Source organism: Lycorma delicatula, chromosome 2 (genome assembly GCF_047948215.1).
Source record: "Lycorma delicatula isolate Av1 chromosome 2, ASM4794821v1, whole genome shotgun sequence".
NCBI lineage: Eukaryota > Metazoa > Arthropoda > Insecta > Hemiptera > Fulgoridae > Lycorma > Lycorma delicatula.
The window spans coordinates 110,790,760-110,809,119 of NC_134456.1; the positions used below are offsets into that span (position 1 = coordinate 110,790,760).

Consider the following 18,360-nt stretch of genomic DNA (forward strand, 5'->3'; position numbering starts at 1 on the left):
TTTTTCTCATTTTGTTAACCACTTCAACGAGTGTCTGTGCCAAGTCACCAGCACCACCAGAATCCGTGAACGTAATGTGAAATTTGGTTTTCACTGGTACCACTACTCCTGCTTTGTCACCAAGTAATCTGGCTTCTAAGGTAGTTGTAAGGACGTTCCCGGCCACCATTCCATAACCACTCTAGCTTCCTGACATACTTCTCTAAACCACAGGGCAGCTTCTCGTCCTCAGTAGAGGATCTGTAATACTCCCTCATCCTTATTCATCCAGATTTGGGCCGTCGGAGGACATCTCTGAATCAGTGTTTGCTCAGATGGGGCTCCAACCTGTATCTGCACCAAAGTGCTCACTGCAGACTGAGAGGGAACAACCTCCATAACATCACCACGCTCAGTGCTGCGCTCCCTCAAGACTGTTGCTGCTTTTATTGGATTTATAAAAAAAACCAGTCCAAACAGTCAATAAACACAGAAACAAAAACCATGTCCATACAAAGCAAAATTCACAACGCAACTTGCTGCTGACTTCACCTAGAAGCTTCACTTTAGATACAGTGTTGGTTAAAATGATTTTAATTAAATTTATGGTTTTTTGGTCTATTTTGTATTTTTTTAATGTATCAATTATGGTTTCTGTATCTACTGAATCATAAGCCTTTTGAAAATTGGCCTTTTGTTGTTATATTTTAGTATCAATTTTAGGCTGAGGAGATGTTCTATACAAGATCTATTTCTTCTGAATCCACTTTGATATTCGCCAAGCTTTGGGTCAAACTGGTTCAGTTCTGTTAAGAAGTAGTTTGGAAAGTATTTTATACATGACAGGTAATGTGGGATTTCTCTATAGTTATTGACATCAGTTTTTAGTTTTTTTCACGCAATAGATGAATTAATGCAGCAAGCTAGTTATCTGGAATTTTTTCTTTTGTCCAAATTTTCTGGAAGAGTTTATTTGTTTTTGTTATAAATTTCTCATCTGCAAGCTTCCATAATTCTGTGATTATTCCATCTTCACTTGATGCTTTGTCGTTTTTAAGCAAGCTGCACATTTTCCTTGTTTGGTGGATTAGTCAGGATTATGTGTTGTGAGCTTAAGTTCAGTTTTTCGTTGGGGTTTTCTCAGTTTTTTAACTTTTTAAAATATTTAGCCAGGATCTCACAATTTTCCTTGTTATTCAAGGCTAATTTTCTCTTTTAAAGTTAAAACTTGAACCATTGATTTTATCTTTAAATGCCCTGAAAATTAGTCTTTTTTCTAGGAGTTTTCTACCATTTCTGTTATTTGTTCTTTTTTCTATTTTTTCCTAATTTTCCTTATATTCCTTACAGTTTTCGTGCTGTTTTTCTTAATTTTTGGCATTTTTTTTACATTTTCTCAAGTTTTGTTTTTATTTATTTTTTCCTTAGGCTAAGAAAAAAGGCTAGAATCCCTTTTTTAATTGCATTTTCACGTTCTTTGTTCCACCAGGCATGTTTTTTGTGAAAGTTTAATGGTGAAATATTTTGGGCAAGTTTAATTAAATTTTGAGTGCATCTTTCCAATTTTTAGGTGTGTATATTTTAAAATTCTATCTTCTTTTCATTTAAAAGGGTTTTTATATTAATTTTGGGGATTTTGACATTAGTGTTATTTTTAATGAATTTCAATTTGATTTAGAAGGTATAGTAATCTGAGGTTACATTTATGGCTTTTCTGCCTTGACATTTTGAATCTCTTTGTGGCAACTTCGAGAGATGGCTACATGATCAAATTGAAATTCACCAAGAATTGGATTTGGGGAACCCAAGTTTCCTTTTTGCCTTTGTTTCAAATCTTTTAAGATTGCCCTTTCTTTTCTATCATATTTTAGTTTCTAAAATAATACCTTAAAGTTGTGCATCTGCATGATGTGGGCTGGGTATCTTAATCTGACGAAGGGTAGGAATAAGTTAATTAAAATGAAATCCTTGAGGGTTAACAACATTAGTTGTACTACATTGGACTATGTCCAGTCCAACCAACAAAACATTAATATTGTTATTTTTACGACTTCATAAAAAATTAATAACCTGGAAGACAAAGTCGGGCCATCAGATTCCAGGGTGTCTGACAGTATGAAACTAAAAGGTAAATTGGAGTACTGCAGGAACTCTTCCAAATATAAAAAATAAAAAGATTCTTGTTTGTTGAAATAAAAACATTTAAATCAAAATATCACATAAAAATTAATTATTATAGGTGGTTTAAAAATTATACATTGTTTTACAACATATAATTTTATTTGGCAATCAAATTTTTCAATTTTGTTTGACACCCGAACTGTTAAAATTTTAAATTCAGTTGCATTAATAACTTTCAGTCATTATATTACAAGCTTCAAGGTTACTACAATCATTTTAAATGATTTTATAATATACTGGTAGTCGAACATCAGTCTTCGATATGATTATATAGATTTTATTATATTTTTTTTGTTTTTTATTACTGTGTAAAATTATAATTGTTTAATTTTCAGAATTTCTGGCATTTCTACTTTTTAAATTATATCCTAATAACTTGTATTATAATTTAAGTATTAGTTACTTATATTATTTTCTACAATATGCCTTCCAAATTCTATTTTTTTTTTTTAGTGCTGCCGAAATTTTTTTGGTACTCTATTTAATATTACATACTTATTTGTTTATTTTTGTTTAGATGAATGTTATATGGACCATGCAGGAGCTGCTCTGTATTCCCGAAGCCAGATGGAAGGTGTGACTAGAGAGCTTACAAACAATTTGTATACCAATCCACATTCAAACAGTATCAGTAGTAAAAATTGTTTGGACACTATAGATTTGGTTAGATACAGGTAACTTTGTTGTTATTGACTTTTATTATTTTACTTGATTTTATAAAATCCTTTTTTTATTTAATATGAAAATTATTCATATTTGTTTTCCTGAATCATAAATTCTTCTAAAATGTTATATGAGGGCTGTCTTTAAGTTTTTACAAAAACAATGAAAACAACAAAAAAACAAATTTTTGGTACAAATCATTTTGCTGTTTCTCAGAATATTGAGAAACACCTTTAAGATTAATACACTTTTGCATACATTCAAACCAGTTTTCAAAACATTTTTTCCACTCTGAAGATGATACCTCAGAAACATGATTTTGGAAGAATTCAGTAGCTTCTTGAGGTGATGAAAATCACTGTCCATGCATTTTTTATTTGACATTAGGGAACAGAAAGAAGTTGTTAGGTGAGAAATCAGTTGAGTATGGTCAATGAAACACTAATTCAATGTTTTTCTTAGTCAGATCAATTGTTTGACATTCTGTGTGAGAGCTGGCATTGTCATGTCAGCTTTTGGTTGTTTTTCCTGATTTCATTAATGAATTCTGGCAAACAAATTATTGTATACCATTCAGAATTTGATGTTCTTTGATCCTCTAAAGCAATGGTAGCTACATATCCAGTATAACCGAAGAAACAAGCGATCTTTTTCTTCGAAGTGCTTCGTGATTGAACCACTTTTGGTGGATTTGGTTCATCTTGGAACACCCAAACAGTTGATTGTTGCTTAGTTTCTGGCTTGTACGAATATATTCAAGTTTCGTCTCCTGTTATGATGTGTACAGATTTTGCATTTCCTTGTTGAATTTTTTTTTGAACATTTCCTTACACCAATTGACATGAACCTGTTTTTGAGCTTTGGTTAAATTTTGTGGAATCCATTAAGAGCAGATCTTTTTCATAGCTAAATGTTCAAGTAAAATTGAATGTACTATAGTCATCGATATGCCTAAGGATGCCATATCTCATGGTAATTCACATGTTGATCCTTTTCAATCATGTTGCATACAGTAATAATGTGTTTTAGAACAACAACCAATTTTGGTCAACCATCACAAAATTCATAGTTGATGAAAGAACGACCATGCCAAAATTCTGCAAACCAATTGTAAATAGTCTTTTCTGATGGTGATTTATTAACAAAAGTTGAACAAAATGATTTGAGGCATTATTGTTGAGTTAGGCACTTATTAAAATCATCAAATGAAAATCTTTATGTGAAATTTCCAATTTTTCACAAACTGTTTTTTTTAAATGCTCACTAAACAAACTATTCAGCCCATTTCTGAGCTTCCACTGTAGTAACATTATAAAAAGTCAAGTTTTACAACAATAGTAATGTCACATCTCAATAGTGCCATCTAGTAGTCATTTGTAAAAACTTAAAAGGCGACCTCCATATAGTGCAATCTCATTAGTTTGGCCTACATGGGACTGTGGGTCCTGAGAGTAATGAAAAGTCTAGAGTACTGAGTGCCGTGGGATTAAGTAACTGAACAGATAGTTCAAGAAAAAAGGTAATTCTATTTAGAATTGATACATTTTGTTAAGAAAATTTATTATTAAAGATATCTATACTTAATTATAAGATGAAACTTTTGATACAGTTCTAGAAAGCACATTAAAAGTTCATACGGTCTGAATGATATTTGTTTATTTTGTGTCTGTAACAATCTTTTCCCAAAACAAACAGTTGAAAAGATTGAAAAGGGAGATAAACTTCATTGGGTTTTAAGGGGTTAAGAGTTTCAAATCTGAAAATATGAGCTTCTTATTGCCCAAAGTGGAATAAAAATCCCAAATTTATTAGTTAGTACAATTATAAAAATATTGTTAAAAGGTAGTTAATAATGCAAAAAGACTGGCTAACAGCCATTGCATATAAATTCCTGAACATAAAAAACAAAGACTTTAAAAATAATTTAATGTGAATTAGGTGTAAAAAAAAACATGATAGGCAGGGTATTTTTGAAGATGAAATACCTTATAATAATAATAAAAAAGTATTAAAATATCCTTTTGAATTGACACAGAGATTTAATAGCCATTACATGAATGGTAGTCATTCATATTCTGTTCAGGATATAAAAAATGATTATGGGCAGGGATAATAAATAAATAAAAGTTAAGTTTACATTTGTATGTAACAGAAAGTGATATTTTAGGTGTAAAATTGAAGAATAAAAAATCTTTGGGTTGGGAAGAAATTCAAGATTGCATATTAATATATCATTCAGTAAAAAAGTTTTGATCTAATATAAGGGAAACTGCCTTGCATTTCTACTGTATAACATCAGAAAGGCATTTGAAAGGTTGCAATAAGTCAGATTATAAATTTTTGGAAACAAATAATTACCCAGTTTGTATTTAAGCATCAGGGTGTGGTGTGGATTCTACTTTGGTGAGTCTTGTTAATGATGTGTGAAATTCGAAATGAATTACTTTGGTTGCTGATGTTTTCTCTGATGTAACCTTATACTTTTGATTGCATATAGCATGATGTATTGATTCTGATATTGGCAGTTTTGGAAATGGGAGAAGAGATTGTTTAGTTCATATTTGAAGTTTCAAAAACAAAAAGTAGTTTAAGATTGGTTAAGTTTTCCAGATCAGAATTATTGACAGTATCTATGAACAGTTCTAGTTCCAACCATATTCTTAGTGTACTTAAATTACTTAACTAATAATATTTCATGTGATAAATAGTAATTTGCAGATGATACAACTGGTTTGGTGAAAGTGGATGATTTATTATCAGGTTAGTGGAGAGCAGTAAGCATGTGCTTTTATAAAATATATGATTTGCTTATGATAAATGTCCTTAAATTAAGTAAAGAAAAAATAAATCTTTTAATTATTTAAAAATATAAACTTTTAATCATAATCCAAATCAAAAGCTTTTATCTATAATAAAGTTGGTATTTTTAAATAATTCTCATTACTAATTATCATGGACAGAAATACATTACATATTTAAAATTTTAAAACTTTTGATTACATATCAATAGATTTAATGTAAATAGTGAACAAGAAGGACCATTTTTAGATGTACAAATTAATAGCTGTCTTGGGATTACTTCATGTACTCAAAATCTTAAAATCTTTCAAGAGATTCAGCTCACTTGAAGATGAAGATAATAATAACGCAAATAATCTTAAATTATCTTAAATTTAAAATAATAGCTTAGATATGAAAACTAAGATGAATAATTATTGCAGTTATTTATGTTCTTGTTATCAAATAATAATAACCTCTGCTACAGAGTTCAGTGCTACTCTGCCATTATTCATGCTGATGTGATGGCATCTCTGTCTTTCATTTGGAAGTTTCTCAGTTTGCATCCTGGTTAGGTTTGACATTTTTCCCATGCTGCTAAATGCATTCTTATAAAAGAAGAGTAGAAATATTTATCAAAGTGGTGCTTTTAAAAAGGCGGTGTGTATTACATGGAATTACAAGAGGGGTTCTATTAACCACTTAGTTTTGACACAAATGTCTTAGGAAGTTTCTGGTTTTGAACTCAAAACTTCTAAATCTAGTGACAATTATCTTACTAATAGCCTATTATGATTTTACGGCTTGTTCTGTATTAACATCCATATTGAATAAATTCCAATAGGGCTTGAAGTATAGTCTGTAAAATGCTCTATAAAAGGCACTTCATTAAATCAGTTTCCTTTCATGATTTTTTGATATTAATATTTATTTTTTATCATGACTTGATATACTGGTGGTCCCAAGTTATAGCCAAACTGAGGGGTGAAACTATAGTGGCCAGAAGAAATCTTCAGAGGGCCAGACAGTGGGATTCGGCAATACGGATGAGTTGGTTGCATGATACCGGTCGGTCAGAAATTCTTTGTGTGAAGCTATAAAGCAGGCAAAGGCTGAGTGTGGGTGGACTTGGATGAGAACCTGTGGGGGAGGGCCTATAAGAGGTGCTATGTTAATTCTCCAGTTAATACAGATGCTATCTTCAATGTGTAATATACTACCATGGTAGCAGTTCGTTTTTAATCTAGTACTATTACATGTTCTTGAGTGAACTTTTAAATGAAAATCTAAAAATACCATCTGCTGAAAAAGTCATTGTCTTCCTATAAGAACATGAAATTATTCTTTTTGAATGTTAGCCTCAAAATTAATACAAAATGAAGCTGCACTCCAGAAAAGAGTACAAGAAGAATTACATGTTGCTGTAGGAACACAGTGACCTTCTCAGTCTTGCTGTACAAAAGTAAACATGTAAGTAGGTAATTAGTGTTGGAATTCACACATTCCATTTTTAATGACAGGTTCATTTTATTTCATTTTTGGCTGGAGCAAAGAGATGATGTCAATAATTGACCATTTAATTACCAAACAGGATGAACAATGACCAGAAATAAGTATGCATACTGTTATTGACTGGAATCGCATTCTGCATGGCCATTCTAACACTGCACCTCTACTTGATCGCCACCAATCTACAGTGCAGCAACATAACTTGTGTGAAAAATGTAGTTAACAGCTTATGGATGAAGTAGATGAAATAATCTACCTGTTTTTTTCTGTTCATCAAAGTATTTAACATTACTAATAATAATAATATTTCTACCATTGTTATGATTGTGTGGTTTTCTCATATTTTAAGACTTCTCTTTGTTGATGGTCTTAGCCATTAAGAAATAAATATTAAAAAATTTTTTATGTAGTTGATAAAATAATAGACCTAGTATACTAAAATTTAACAATGACTGAAGATTCCAGAAATAAACAATGCAAAATTAAGTATTACTGGCCACACTGAATGCAGATTATAATAATAAAAATTTGTTTGAAAGAAAATAATGATTAATATACAGTACACGATCAGCATTAATAAATGCTTGCAACCCATCTGTACTGGTAACCTTATGATCGTTGAGTGAACTGGCAGTTTAGAAGTCTTTATTTCACATTTTTTTCTGCATGCATTATAAAACTTTGTTGTATTATAAGAGAGAGAGTTAGTTATTTATCATTGTTATTACAATGCCCTCTCAAAAAGGTTGGCAGAAATGGTTTCATAGGAAAAATTGATTAAAGGATGGTATGAAGTAGGGATATCATGCTAGATGGATGATTTCATAATAGTGGATATTCATTAGAATTTGGGAACAAATCTAAGAGTTTTTCCAGTGAATTTGCACCTGTGGGTTCATGTTTGGAGTTCCTGTAGCGGCAGCATAACATGAATGATTATTTCACAGTGATCCCTTATGCTACTAAAAACTTCTGAACATTGTGAATTGATATAAGTAAGTGTAAGGAAACAATTTAGTTATACATCAAACTTACAGGAGCATTAATACAGTAATTAAAGTAAAAATTGAGTTAAGTACCATTCCTATTAATGCTTAAGTACTTTTTGTTTTCCTTCAGCCTATTTTCTAAGCTTAATCTGGGGTTTAAATTTTATCCCATATATCTATATTTGTGAAGTTGAATTTGTCTGTACATATTATTTATCTTCTACCTTTGATTCCATTCTTTTATGAATTGTTTTAGCTAATAATTTGAAATCACTTCATGTAGATGTTAAACAGTCTTAATTATCCATTTTTAAATCTATTTGAACTTTTCTATTCTCTTACATGAGTAAGAAAATTGTTCATATGTGTAGATAATTCTTTGTTCCTGTGTTTCCTAAGTTAATATTTTTTTGTTGTTAACAGGATTCTTAATCACTTTAACACCGATGCAAGTGAGTACAGCATAATATTTACATCTGGTGCAACATCATCATTAAAAATGGTTGCAGAGACTTTTAATTTTAAAGGGAGTAATAATCATTTATCAGAAACAGGTTTGTTTGTATATGTATATATCAGCTGTATCTGGTTTGTTGTATTTTAGGGTAGGAAGATTAAAGAAATGTCTTGACTTGTGCTGGTAATTAGACCCAGAATTAAAAGCACATGCAAACTAACTACATTTATTTATATTATATTTTTTATGTTTTGGATTTATTTCTGAATAGGCTATCTATTTTTTTAACTTTGTGATGTAAATAATTTCCAAATCTAAATTACATGTTATATTTGGTGTAATGGAATTTTCAAAATTTTCATTTAGAGTTAATTATTGGATTTAATTACATATTCTTCCTTTTTTCGATGTAATTCTTAATCCTTTGTTTTTAAGTGTGCTAATTTAATAATTGTATAAGTTTGTAATTTTCAGTTGAAGTATTAAATCATATCGTTGTAACTCATGTTTTGTTAATAAGTTACATTCACTTTAGCTGGTTTAATGTTTTTTAATTTATTCATCACTTCAACATTGCTTTAGTTTAATTACAATTTATGCCTTTCTGGTATTAATTAACAGCCTATTTTATAGTAATTTATTACTATATGCACATATCTTTCTTTTTAGATAAAAGATATTCTTTTACTCAAAACCGGTTTTGTAGTGATATTTTTCTCATTCACTTTTTTAAATGGTTTAGAGTTTTGTTCCAGCATTTCTTATACTAGAAATATTAATTATTTGAGTTTGATTGATTGATTGAAAGTCATTTTCATGACTTTTCACTTACTATGTAATTTTTCTTTAAATTTTTACTGAAAGTAAACAGATCAATGTTATTAAACATTTATTCTACTTATTTGAAAACCACTTTTATCTTTCAACATGATTATCACTGTTATGGATTTCGGGATACATTTATTTCTAAGCTTTTTCAGTCCCCCAAAACCTGCTTCATAAAATTCTTTGAGCTGGTTGTCTGACTTACCTTTCACTTCATAGTCAGGAGTTTCACCATCTGAAATTATTGTCATGATAAGGCAATGTGAGTGTAAGTGAAGTGTAGTCTTGTATAGGAAAAGGTCGACCATTTCTGAGATCTGTGGTTAATTGAAACCCAACCACCAAAGAACACCAGTATCCACGATCTAGTATTCAAATCCGTTTAAAAGTAACTGCCTTTAGTGGGATTTAAACGTTGGAACTTTCGATTTTCATTTTGCTATTGTTTACAAATGAATGGGGATACCATTTGTGGTCATTCCTAGCCTGATTCAGTATGCATCAAGCTGAGCTATGTGAAGGACTGTGTGTGCCTTGTTGATGTTTACAAATGTTTAAAGTGTATGCCACTATAGAAAATCCCGACCAGTTGTGAAGTGAGATTGGTTATTAGATTTCTTTTGGCAAAAAACTTTGTCAAAGTTTTCATGTAGCCTTTTGCATGAAGTTATGAAGAAAAAGTTGATTTACCATAGGTTTTGCACTTCATGAGTTTCAAAATGTTTTTCAGAACAACACAAATTGCAGCATATTGCATTTGCTTTGACTTTTCTTTAGGCCTATGACATGGAAGGTGAGACATTTCTTGATTAGATATCAAGATAGGTGACAAAATTTGGTTTTCAATCTTGAATCAAAAAAAGAACAGTCTGTGGAGTTGATCATAAAGATTCCTGAAAAACTGAAAATAATGAAAAACACTGTCAGCAAGAAAAGTGATGGCTGCAGTTTTCTGAGACAGAAAAGGAGTAATTTTTGTTGAATTCATGGAAGGTGGCGCTACAATAAATACAGATCTTAAAAATGCTGTAGAAAGCAATCCAAAACAAGCGATGCGGCATATTGACTTCTAGGATTTTCTTCATCCATTACAATGCATGACTGCATATGGCTCATTGTATTAAAATACTTTGGGGAAGTTTGATTGGAAATTTTTGACATCTTGCATACAGCCCAGATCTAATTCCTAAGTGATTATCATTTGTTCCTTCACGTGAAAAAGTGAAAAACTCTGCTGGCATCTAGGTAATTTGATGATGAGAGAGGCTCCAGGAAAATGTCACTGAATGGTTGAAAAACCAGGTGGCAGAATTATTTGATGAAGAGATACAAAAGCTCATCTACAAATATGACAAGTGTCCCAAGTTATTCTGGAATTACATAGAAAAGTAATTTAAGGATAAATGTAGTTTCAAATTTTATGTCGTAAACTTTTTTTCTAACAGCTGCTTTTTTTTTATGCCAAAACATAAGTTATTTTCTGGACTCCCCTCCTACTAAATTCCCCCTCATAATTATCTTATGATTAACAATTCCTTTTGTCTATACCAAAAAGAACATCTATTGGTGTTATGGAACATTTTAATTTGGCAGGACTATTACTCTTAATCCAGATGGGTGTTGAGTTATTTAAAATAATTTATTCAGGTAAATGTTGTTTTAAATTGTATTGCTAAAAATGTGTTGATTGACTGCAAAATAATTGGTTGAAAAATAATACAAGTAATGCAAAACGTTTTTAAATAATAGAAAATAATGGCTAAAAATTATTTTACATCAGGGAGAAGTCCCTTCCTAGGAATTCAAATAACCTTTCAAACTATAGTTTTAAATTTTATGAAATTTTAGTTTAGTGAAAGCATCTTTCTGAATTGTCAGAAAGATTGTTTTTGTTACCAGAGGGAGTTGTTCTTATATATATATATTTGAATTTATAAACACAAATTGTTTATGTTGGTGTATGTAGTGGAATAATAGTTGATATACACTTGGCAAAATTATAAATCAAGCTGTATTTTCTTGTGAATATTTGATCTCTAAGAAATGAATTTATTTCAGGTCATATCGGGTCATTTGCGTACATCCAAGATAACCACACTAGTGTGTTAGGAATGCGAGAGGTTGTATCGCAGAGGGGCGCACAACTGTGGTGTATACCTCATGATGAAGCATTTGAACTGATGAATGGAATAAGTCATGGTGACATCAGTGAGATTGATAACAGTAATAATAAGCACTTTTCGGCAGTGAATTCATTGTTTGTTTTCCCTGCACAGTGTAATTTTTCAGGCTTAAAATATCCATTGACGTGGATTGAAAAATGCCATCAAGGAGTTTTAAACAAAAAGCATAAAGGCAGAGCAACTAGGTAATTATTTGTTATATATCATTTTATTTCTAAAAAACTAACTTGATTGTTATTTAATTATTGTTATTTTTGCATATGATTCAATAATTTGTCATGGTAAAAGATTTTATCAGTGGTCTTGTGTAGATAAAATATTTGTACACTGAATTATATCAGATCAAATATTATTAAGAATCAAAACATTAATTATTGATTTAAACTTGTCAGATACTAAGATCTGACAAGTTGATCCCTGAGGTTCAGTCTTCAGGGATTAAAGTTAAAAAAATTTAATTCGTAGAACCTTATTTGTTACATATCATTCAAGTATTGAATACTGAAGTTAATTTCTAAATATAAAAACAATTTACAAAAGTAGTCTAGGTAAGTAGTTTCATGCACATTTCTGCATGAAATGAATGTGTATATTAATCATGGACACACAAGCGCGTGCTTGTGTCTATCGCACTCAGAAACTCTTTTCATGAAAAGTTTGTTTATGTCTTATATGGCAACAATAGACTGAAAATATCAATACCTAATATAAACCAGCTGTTCATATAACTATATGTTTACCAGTAACTTTACAGTGTTACCACTTTGGCTGCCAAAAAAACTGGTCTCATTATTATATTTACAGCCCTCGTAGGTTGAGTGATGAAGTAGAAATCTTTTATTTAATGAGGATAATGAATGAAACCAGTAATATTTATTCTGCAGTTGTAATGCAAGAGATGTTTAATAATTAATGAGAAATTGATGTAGAGAGAAATGAATGGTTAATTTAGTGACAATGAAACTTTTACACTACTTTTCAACATAGTCTTTAGTAACATTTAGACACTTGTCGCATCATTCTGTAAGCTTTCTGATTCCTGCAGTGTAGAAGTTTTTACCTTGCTGTTTAAACCATTCATGTACAGCTTTTTTGATCACTTTGTTGTTGTTGAACTTTTTGCTGCATAAAAATGAGCTGGTTGATCTAATCAAAATAGGATGGGGTGAGGTCTGGACTGTAAGGAGAATATGGCAATACTTCCCAACCCAACATGTCAAGTGTTTCTCCCATTCTCTGAGCGATGTGGGTGCACATGTTGTCATGCAAGAGAATCACACCTTTTTAGAGAGCTGCCTGATGTTTTCACCTTATCGCGGGTCTCGCTTTCTGTTGGAGCATGTTAGAATAATACACATTTTCACAGGACGGTGTTCTAAATAGTCACTAAAAATTGGGCCGTGGAAGTTCCAAAAGACCATCAACTTCTTTACCAGCTGACGCCTGAGTTTTGAATTTTTTTTAGTGGGCAAATCCAGTTTCTACTCAAGACTTCAATGTTTGGATTTGGGTTTGATTCTTTGAGCTCAGAACAAATGCAAATCCAGGTGTCTTTATGGGCTTGAGTCATCTGTCTTGGAACCCATCTTGAACACGTTTTGCAATAATTCAGCACATCATGAATGATTGAATGTGTGGTTCCAACACTAATATTACACAAACTAGCAATTTGGGAAATTTTGACTCGCCTGTCTTTGTGAATAAGATCATTTATGCGATTTTGCATCGCAGTAATTGAAACTTCATTTGATCTTCCAAAGTGATGGAGATCAGTTACACTTGTTCTGCCCAAATTAAACTATTCCACACACTTATACACGTTACTGCAGTTTAAACACATTTCAACATACTGTTTCAACATTCTTGAATAAATTTCTGCCGATTTCACACTTTCTGATAGCAAAAATCTTATTTCTGAACATTGTTCTTCTGGCTACAAGTTTCAAGCAGAAATATTTTCACTGAACGTTGCTTTTTTGGCGTACAAATTTCAAGTGGAAATGACATTCTGAAATCAACAAAAGAGGTTATATTTAGATTAATTATGATCAAACAGCTAATAAAATATGCTCCCAAGGTTGCCAACTTGACCCTCAAAAAGTTTCATTGTCATTGAATGAACTGTTTTTTTACATCAGTTTGATGTCATTAATTATTGAATATCCCTCGTACGCATTTTATATTTTTTTTTGTAGTGTTCATTTTATTATTTTTATTTATTAAAAACTTACTGTTAATTTTATGCTATAACTTACTGTTGTTTTCGTATTCAAATTAATTTTTTTATTTTTATCTCAAAAGCTTTAAAAGTTACTTATTGCTAAGTATTTTATTAAATTATTGTAAAATTAACCCACTAAGTAGTTCAATGCTGGAAATGTTTTGTAAGATTTACTGGAAATAATTGTTTTTAATATTATAAATACCTCCTAAATAAAATTTTGTTTAAGAATGTAGAAGACACTTTTGTAATTTGTAATAAACAAATTACTTGAGAAACATGAAATAACATTTAGTGAACTACAGAGCTTGTATAAAAATGTCATAAATATATAAAAATAAATCCAACATAATAAAAAAATAAGTTTATTGGATGTAAATGTTTATAAAAATAAGAAAATCAGACTAGTTGTTGGTCCTGGCTAAGACAGTAGACTGCAATATTTTTGTAATGCGATTTTTGTTCAACGCTTAGATGATTGATTGTTAAACAACACATTAACCAGATTTTTATACAACAGTCTGAGGTGTAGTATTTTGAAAATTGCAGGAAGTAAAGAAAAGTAAATACCTGTGGCCAACCTATAACCTCTTGGTTAAGTCACTGAAATTAAAAGATTCTAAATGCAGCTTTACTGCATATTTTTTATTTCTATTAATAACTAGTGGCCATAAAAGTTGATGCCGTTTAAATTTTAATATAAATAAACATAACTGGAAATCTAAGGAAATGTTTTCATTTAGATTTTTCCATTGAACACAACCATTATTGTTTGTGGTATATATGAGTATTAACTTCATCCTGCTAATATGATAGTAAATGAAGTAGTTCTAGAATAGCATGCAGCATTTCGATATTATACTATATAATTGTAACTACAACAAGGTCATGGTCTTGGAAGAAGTATAGGCCTGTGATGCCTTGAAATGAATTACCATTTCAAACTGTCATTCTCTTTTTTGTAGCAACACTTCATGAATTGTTTTACTATTTTCTTATCAGTCATCATGAAATATTTGTTGATGGTATCTAATAATTCAAAATATTTAATCTGTCATGAGTATAACTTCCATTAAATTTTCATGATTAAACATTAAAAGAAATTGTTCGTGAAAATTCTCCCTAATAGTACAGTTCAGAACACTTTGAGGATTTTGGAGTGAGAAGGCTTTTTCTTTTTCCTGTTTTGTCTCTGGGAATTACCATTCAGGTATTACTTCAGAGGATGAATGAGTGTAAATGAAGTGTAGTTTTGTATAGTCTCAGTTTGACCATTCCTGAGATGTGTGGTTAATTGAAATCCAACCACCAAACAACTAAAAGTAATTAACTGCCTTTACTAGGGCTTGAATGTTGGAACTCTTGACTTTCAAATCAGCTGATTTGGGAAGATGCCACTTGACCAATCCGGTGGGTTAGGAGTGAGAAGACTGTATCTCCAAAACTGTGGCTTAACAGGAGTCTGAAAACTAACAATTTCTTAAGTTACAATTAAATTGTTAGTAGAAGTAACTGTTAGTGTTATTATGGTTACTTCAGTCTCCTGTAAAATGACAGTATTGGAGATAAGGTCTTTTCACTCTAAACACTTGACTTAAACCCTTCTATCCACCATTTTGTTTTAATTAAGGCATAGATCCTGATGTAATACTTGTGTGATTGAATGGTTGTTTTTGAGATTCCAAGAGAGGTAAATGTTGCCCTGATTGTTTCAAGGTTTTCTTCAACATGTTCTGACTGAATGATTCTTTGCAGAAAGTTTTTTTCTTAATTCATCAGCATGCTGATGTAAGTTTGTTTCAGATCTGATGATTGTTTCACGTGGTCACAGATCCAGAAGAAAATGCTAAAATGTGAGCCAAAGGTATGGTGGGTTGTAACCATGAAATTGCCATTTTTGAAGAAGGCTTTGATAATTAACACATGGTGCTTCATTTCTGCTGAAACTATTCTGTGACCTGTGGAATAGTGTACTCTCCATTTTGGTGTGTACTACCTTTTCTCTACCAAATGCATTTTGAAATAACCAGTTTTTTAAGGGATAGGTTATTTAAAAAACTGGTTATTTTAGTTCGTGGTGGGATGACCTTAGTTATAGTCAAGGGTGGAACAGTGGCAGGTATGAGTGTGTTCGCTGTCAAAAAGCATTTTTTAGCTTGTGTGTGCGTCCATGAACGGATATCCACATACTGGTGAAACATTGGAGAACATTATGAATGAATTCTTTGTGCATTTTGGGAAATCATCTCACCATTACATGAAATGTTACTGACATAGTAGAAGAAGTCTTTTGCAACAGGAATTGTTCTTAATGCATTTATTCAACAGTCGCTGATGAAATCAACACACAAATTTTCTGCAGAGTTAGGCATTGCAATATCGACAATGTGAGATCAAATGTGGAAAGACTTGAAAATTAAATGTTTTCGTCTAGCCACAGTAAATGAGATGAGTGACAATGACCTTGATCAATGTGTTTATGCATGTCAGTTATTGTTTGAATGCTTTCTGAGAGCAAAATGGTAAAAAAATGTATATTCTCAGATGAATGTGTGATTTATTGAAGCTTTCGTAACTGAAATGGTTTATTTTCTGGGTGAAAGATTATCCTCTCTTTTTTGAGGAATCAAACACCATCTGCCTCATGTTATGATTTGGGTTGGGATTACGCTGAACATCTTGGACCTTATTTTGCAATAGTGTAGTTAATTAACACAGTTATCTGAGATTGATCAATGAATGGTTGCTTCCAGAATTAAAGGCAAAAGGAATTGCTTATATTTCAGCAAGATAAAATAAAACACTTTTTGCCTCTTCTGATTTTTTTCTAAAATTTTATCCATCTTGAGTATAAGAGAAAAATATGCTCAGCAAAAGGAGCACATTTTACTTTAAATGTTCACAGACACATTGATTTTTTCTGAATTGCTGGATCGGATATGGTTCAGAAGAAGATTGGTGGACATGGGTCACTTGCCTTGGCCAGTAAGAAGCCCTGATCTCATCACATCAGATAATGCATTGTGTGGTTTTGTAAAAGAAGTGATCCGAAAACACAGATACATCAACAACAAGCAATTCCAAGATGCTGTTCGGTGAACATCTGAAATGATCATCCTTGATATACTGTTACAGATGAACAACCGGACGTGGAGGCGCATACAGCTGTGCTATAAACATGGGGGAACCCACGCAGACGTTTTAGATCCATAGAAGGGTAAGGTGCATCTATCCTAATAATTCATAACTACCGTAAAGGGACTTCCCGCCCATCCTGTAGAAGGGGGGGTATACACTAGAGGACAATTTAAAAATTATGCTCTTTTCAGATTTTGATGATTGTATTCATAAAACAATAAAAAAAGAAACACTTTTTGCCTCATGATGTTTTCAAGAATTTTATCGTTCTTGAGTATAGGAGAAAAATATGCTCAGCAAAAGGAAGCAGGAATGCATCATGGCTAGCATGACATACGTTATTTGAGATTTTAATGGTGGTATTCCATAAAACAATAAAAAAGAAATACTTTTTTCCTCTTTTGATTGTTTTTTTTCGAATAATTCATCCGTTTTCTAGATATAAGTGAAAAATATTTTGAGCAAAAGGAAGCAAGAATGCATCGCAGCTAGCGCCCAACCTGCGTGCTTATGATGCTGGTATGCATTGCAGTGCATCACTGTTAATGATGGAGTATGACAAGTCAGAACCTTTTGTGATATCTCTATATCATTATACAACAAGTTAGAACCTGTGTGAGATCCCTACCTCTAGTCAAATATTGAATTTAGTTAAAATAATGTATAGAGTTTACTTCAGAGTTCCAATCACTATTTTTATTTTATTCTTCCTGTGCTTACATCGTGGGATTATGAAAGCTGTCTTCTGCCAATAGAATTGAAATTAAACACTTAATGTTTAATTTCAATTCTTTTACTTGGTTTCTTGATTTTTTTACTTGGGATTCTCTGTAAATGCATTTATCAACCTAATCTGTAGGGATTGATTTATTTCCTGTGGTGCTCTACATTTTTGGTCTTCTTTTATTATAATATTGTTGTATTTTCACTTCTCGTCTTTCCTACCATGCTTCTTAAATGTTTTTTTTTAGGAATTAAATGTTAATTAGATGCTTCTACTTTCATCTCTTCTTCTTGTAGTTGCCTAAGACTCAAAACTTATTAGAATAGGGTTTTAATAACTTATGATTGTTGGCTATTTTTACATTTCATTGGTACTTCTCTAATATTTTGGTGAAATCCTCCTGGGATTTGCACTCTACAACTGATTTCCTGACCGATCTTTCCATCTTCAGTTATTTTAACTCTGTGCACTTAGAAAATTTATCAATTTCTAGTACTTTTCCTTTGCTAGTACCTCTTTCATTTCAATCACTTTGTGTTATTAATAATGTTTTAATATTCTCTGTCCTTATTTGTATTCTCTATTTTCAAGTTTTTTATACCTAAACAGTAAACAGTAAGTGAACTATATCTCCTCTTCTTCTACTTCAACACATTATGGATTTTATCCATATTGGTATTAAATAATGAAAGCATGAGTAGACAACCTTGTAT

The 18,360-nt window shown here is 31.3% G+C and overlaps 1 protein-coding gene across 4 annotated transcripts in view; it reads left to right on the forward strand.

Annotated features, from left to right (window-relative positions):
* The window catches only part of mal (molybdenum cofactor sulfurase), a 71,055-nt gene that overhangs the window by 11,476 nt on the left and 41,219 nt on the right, over positions 1-18,360 (forward strand). For 3 of the 4 annotated variants that reach the window (XM_075356057.1, XM_075356058.1, XM_075356054.1), the window contains exons 2-4: positions 2,678-2,834; positions 8,523-8,653; positions 11,440-11,749. In XM_075356057.1, the coding sequence (XP_075212172.1) occupies positions 2,678-2,834; positions 8,523-8,653; positions 11,440-11,749 (598 nt within the window). Of the gene's footprint in view, positions 1-2,677; positions 2,835-5,529; positions 5,584-8,522; positions 8,654-11,439; positions 11,750-18,360 lie in introns of those variants that run through there. The other variant, XM_075356056.1, reaches the window with a different exon arrangement.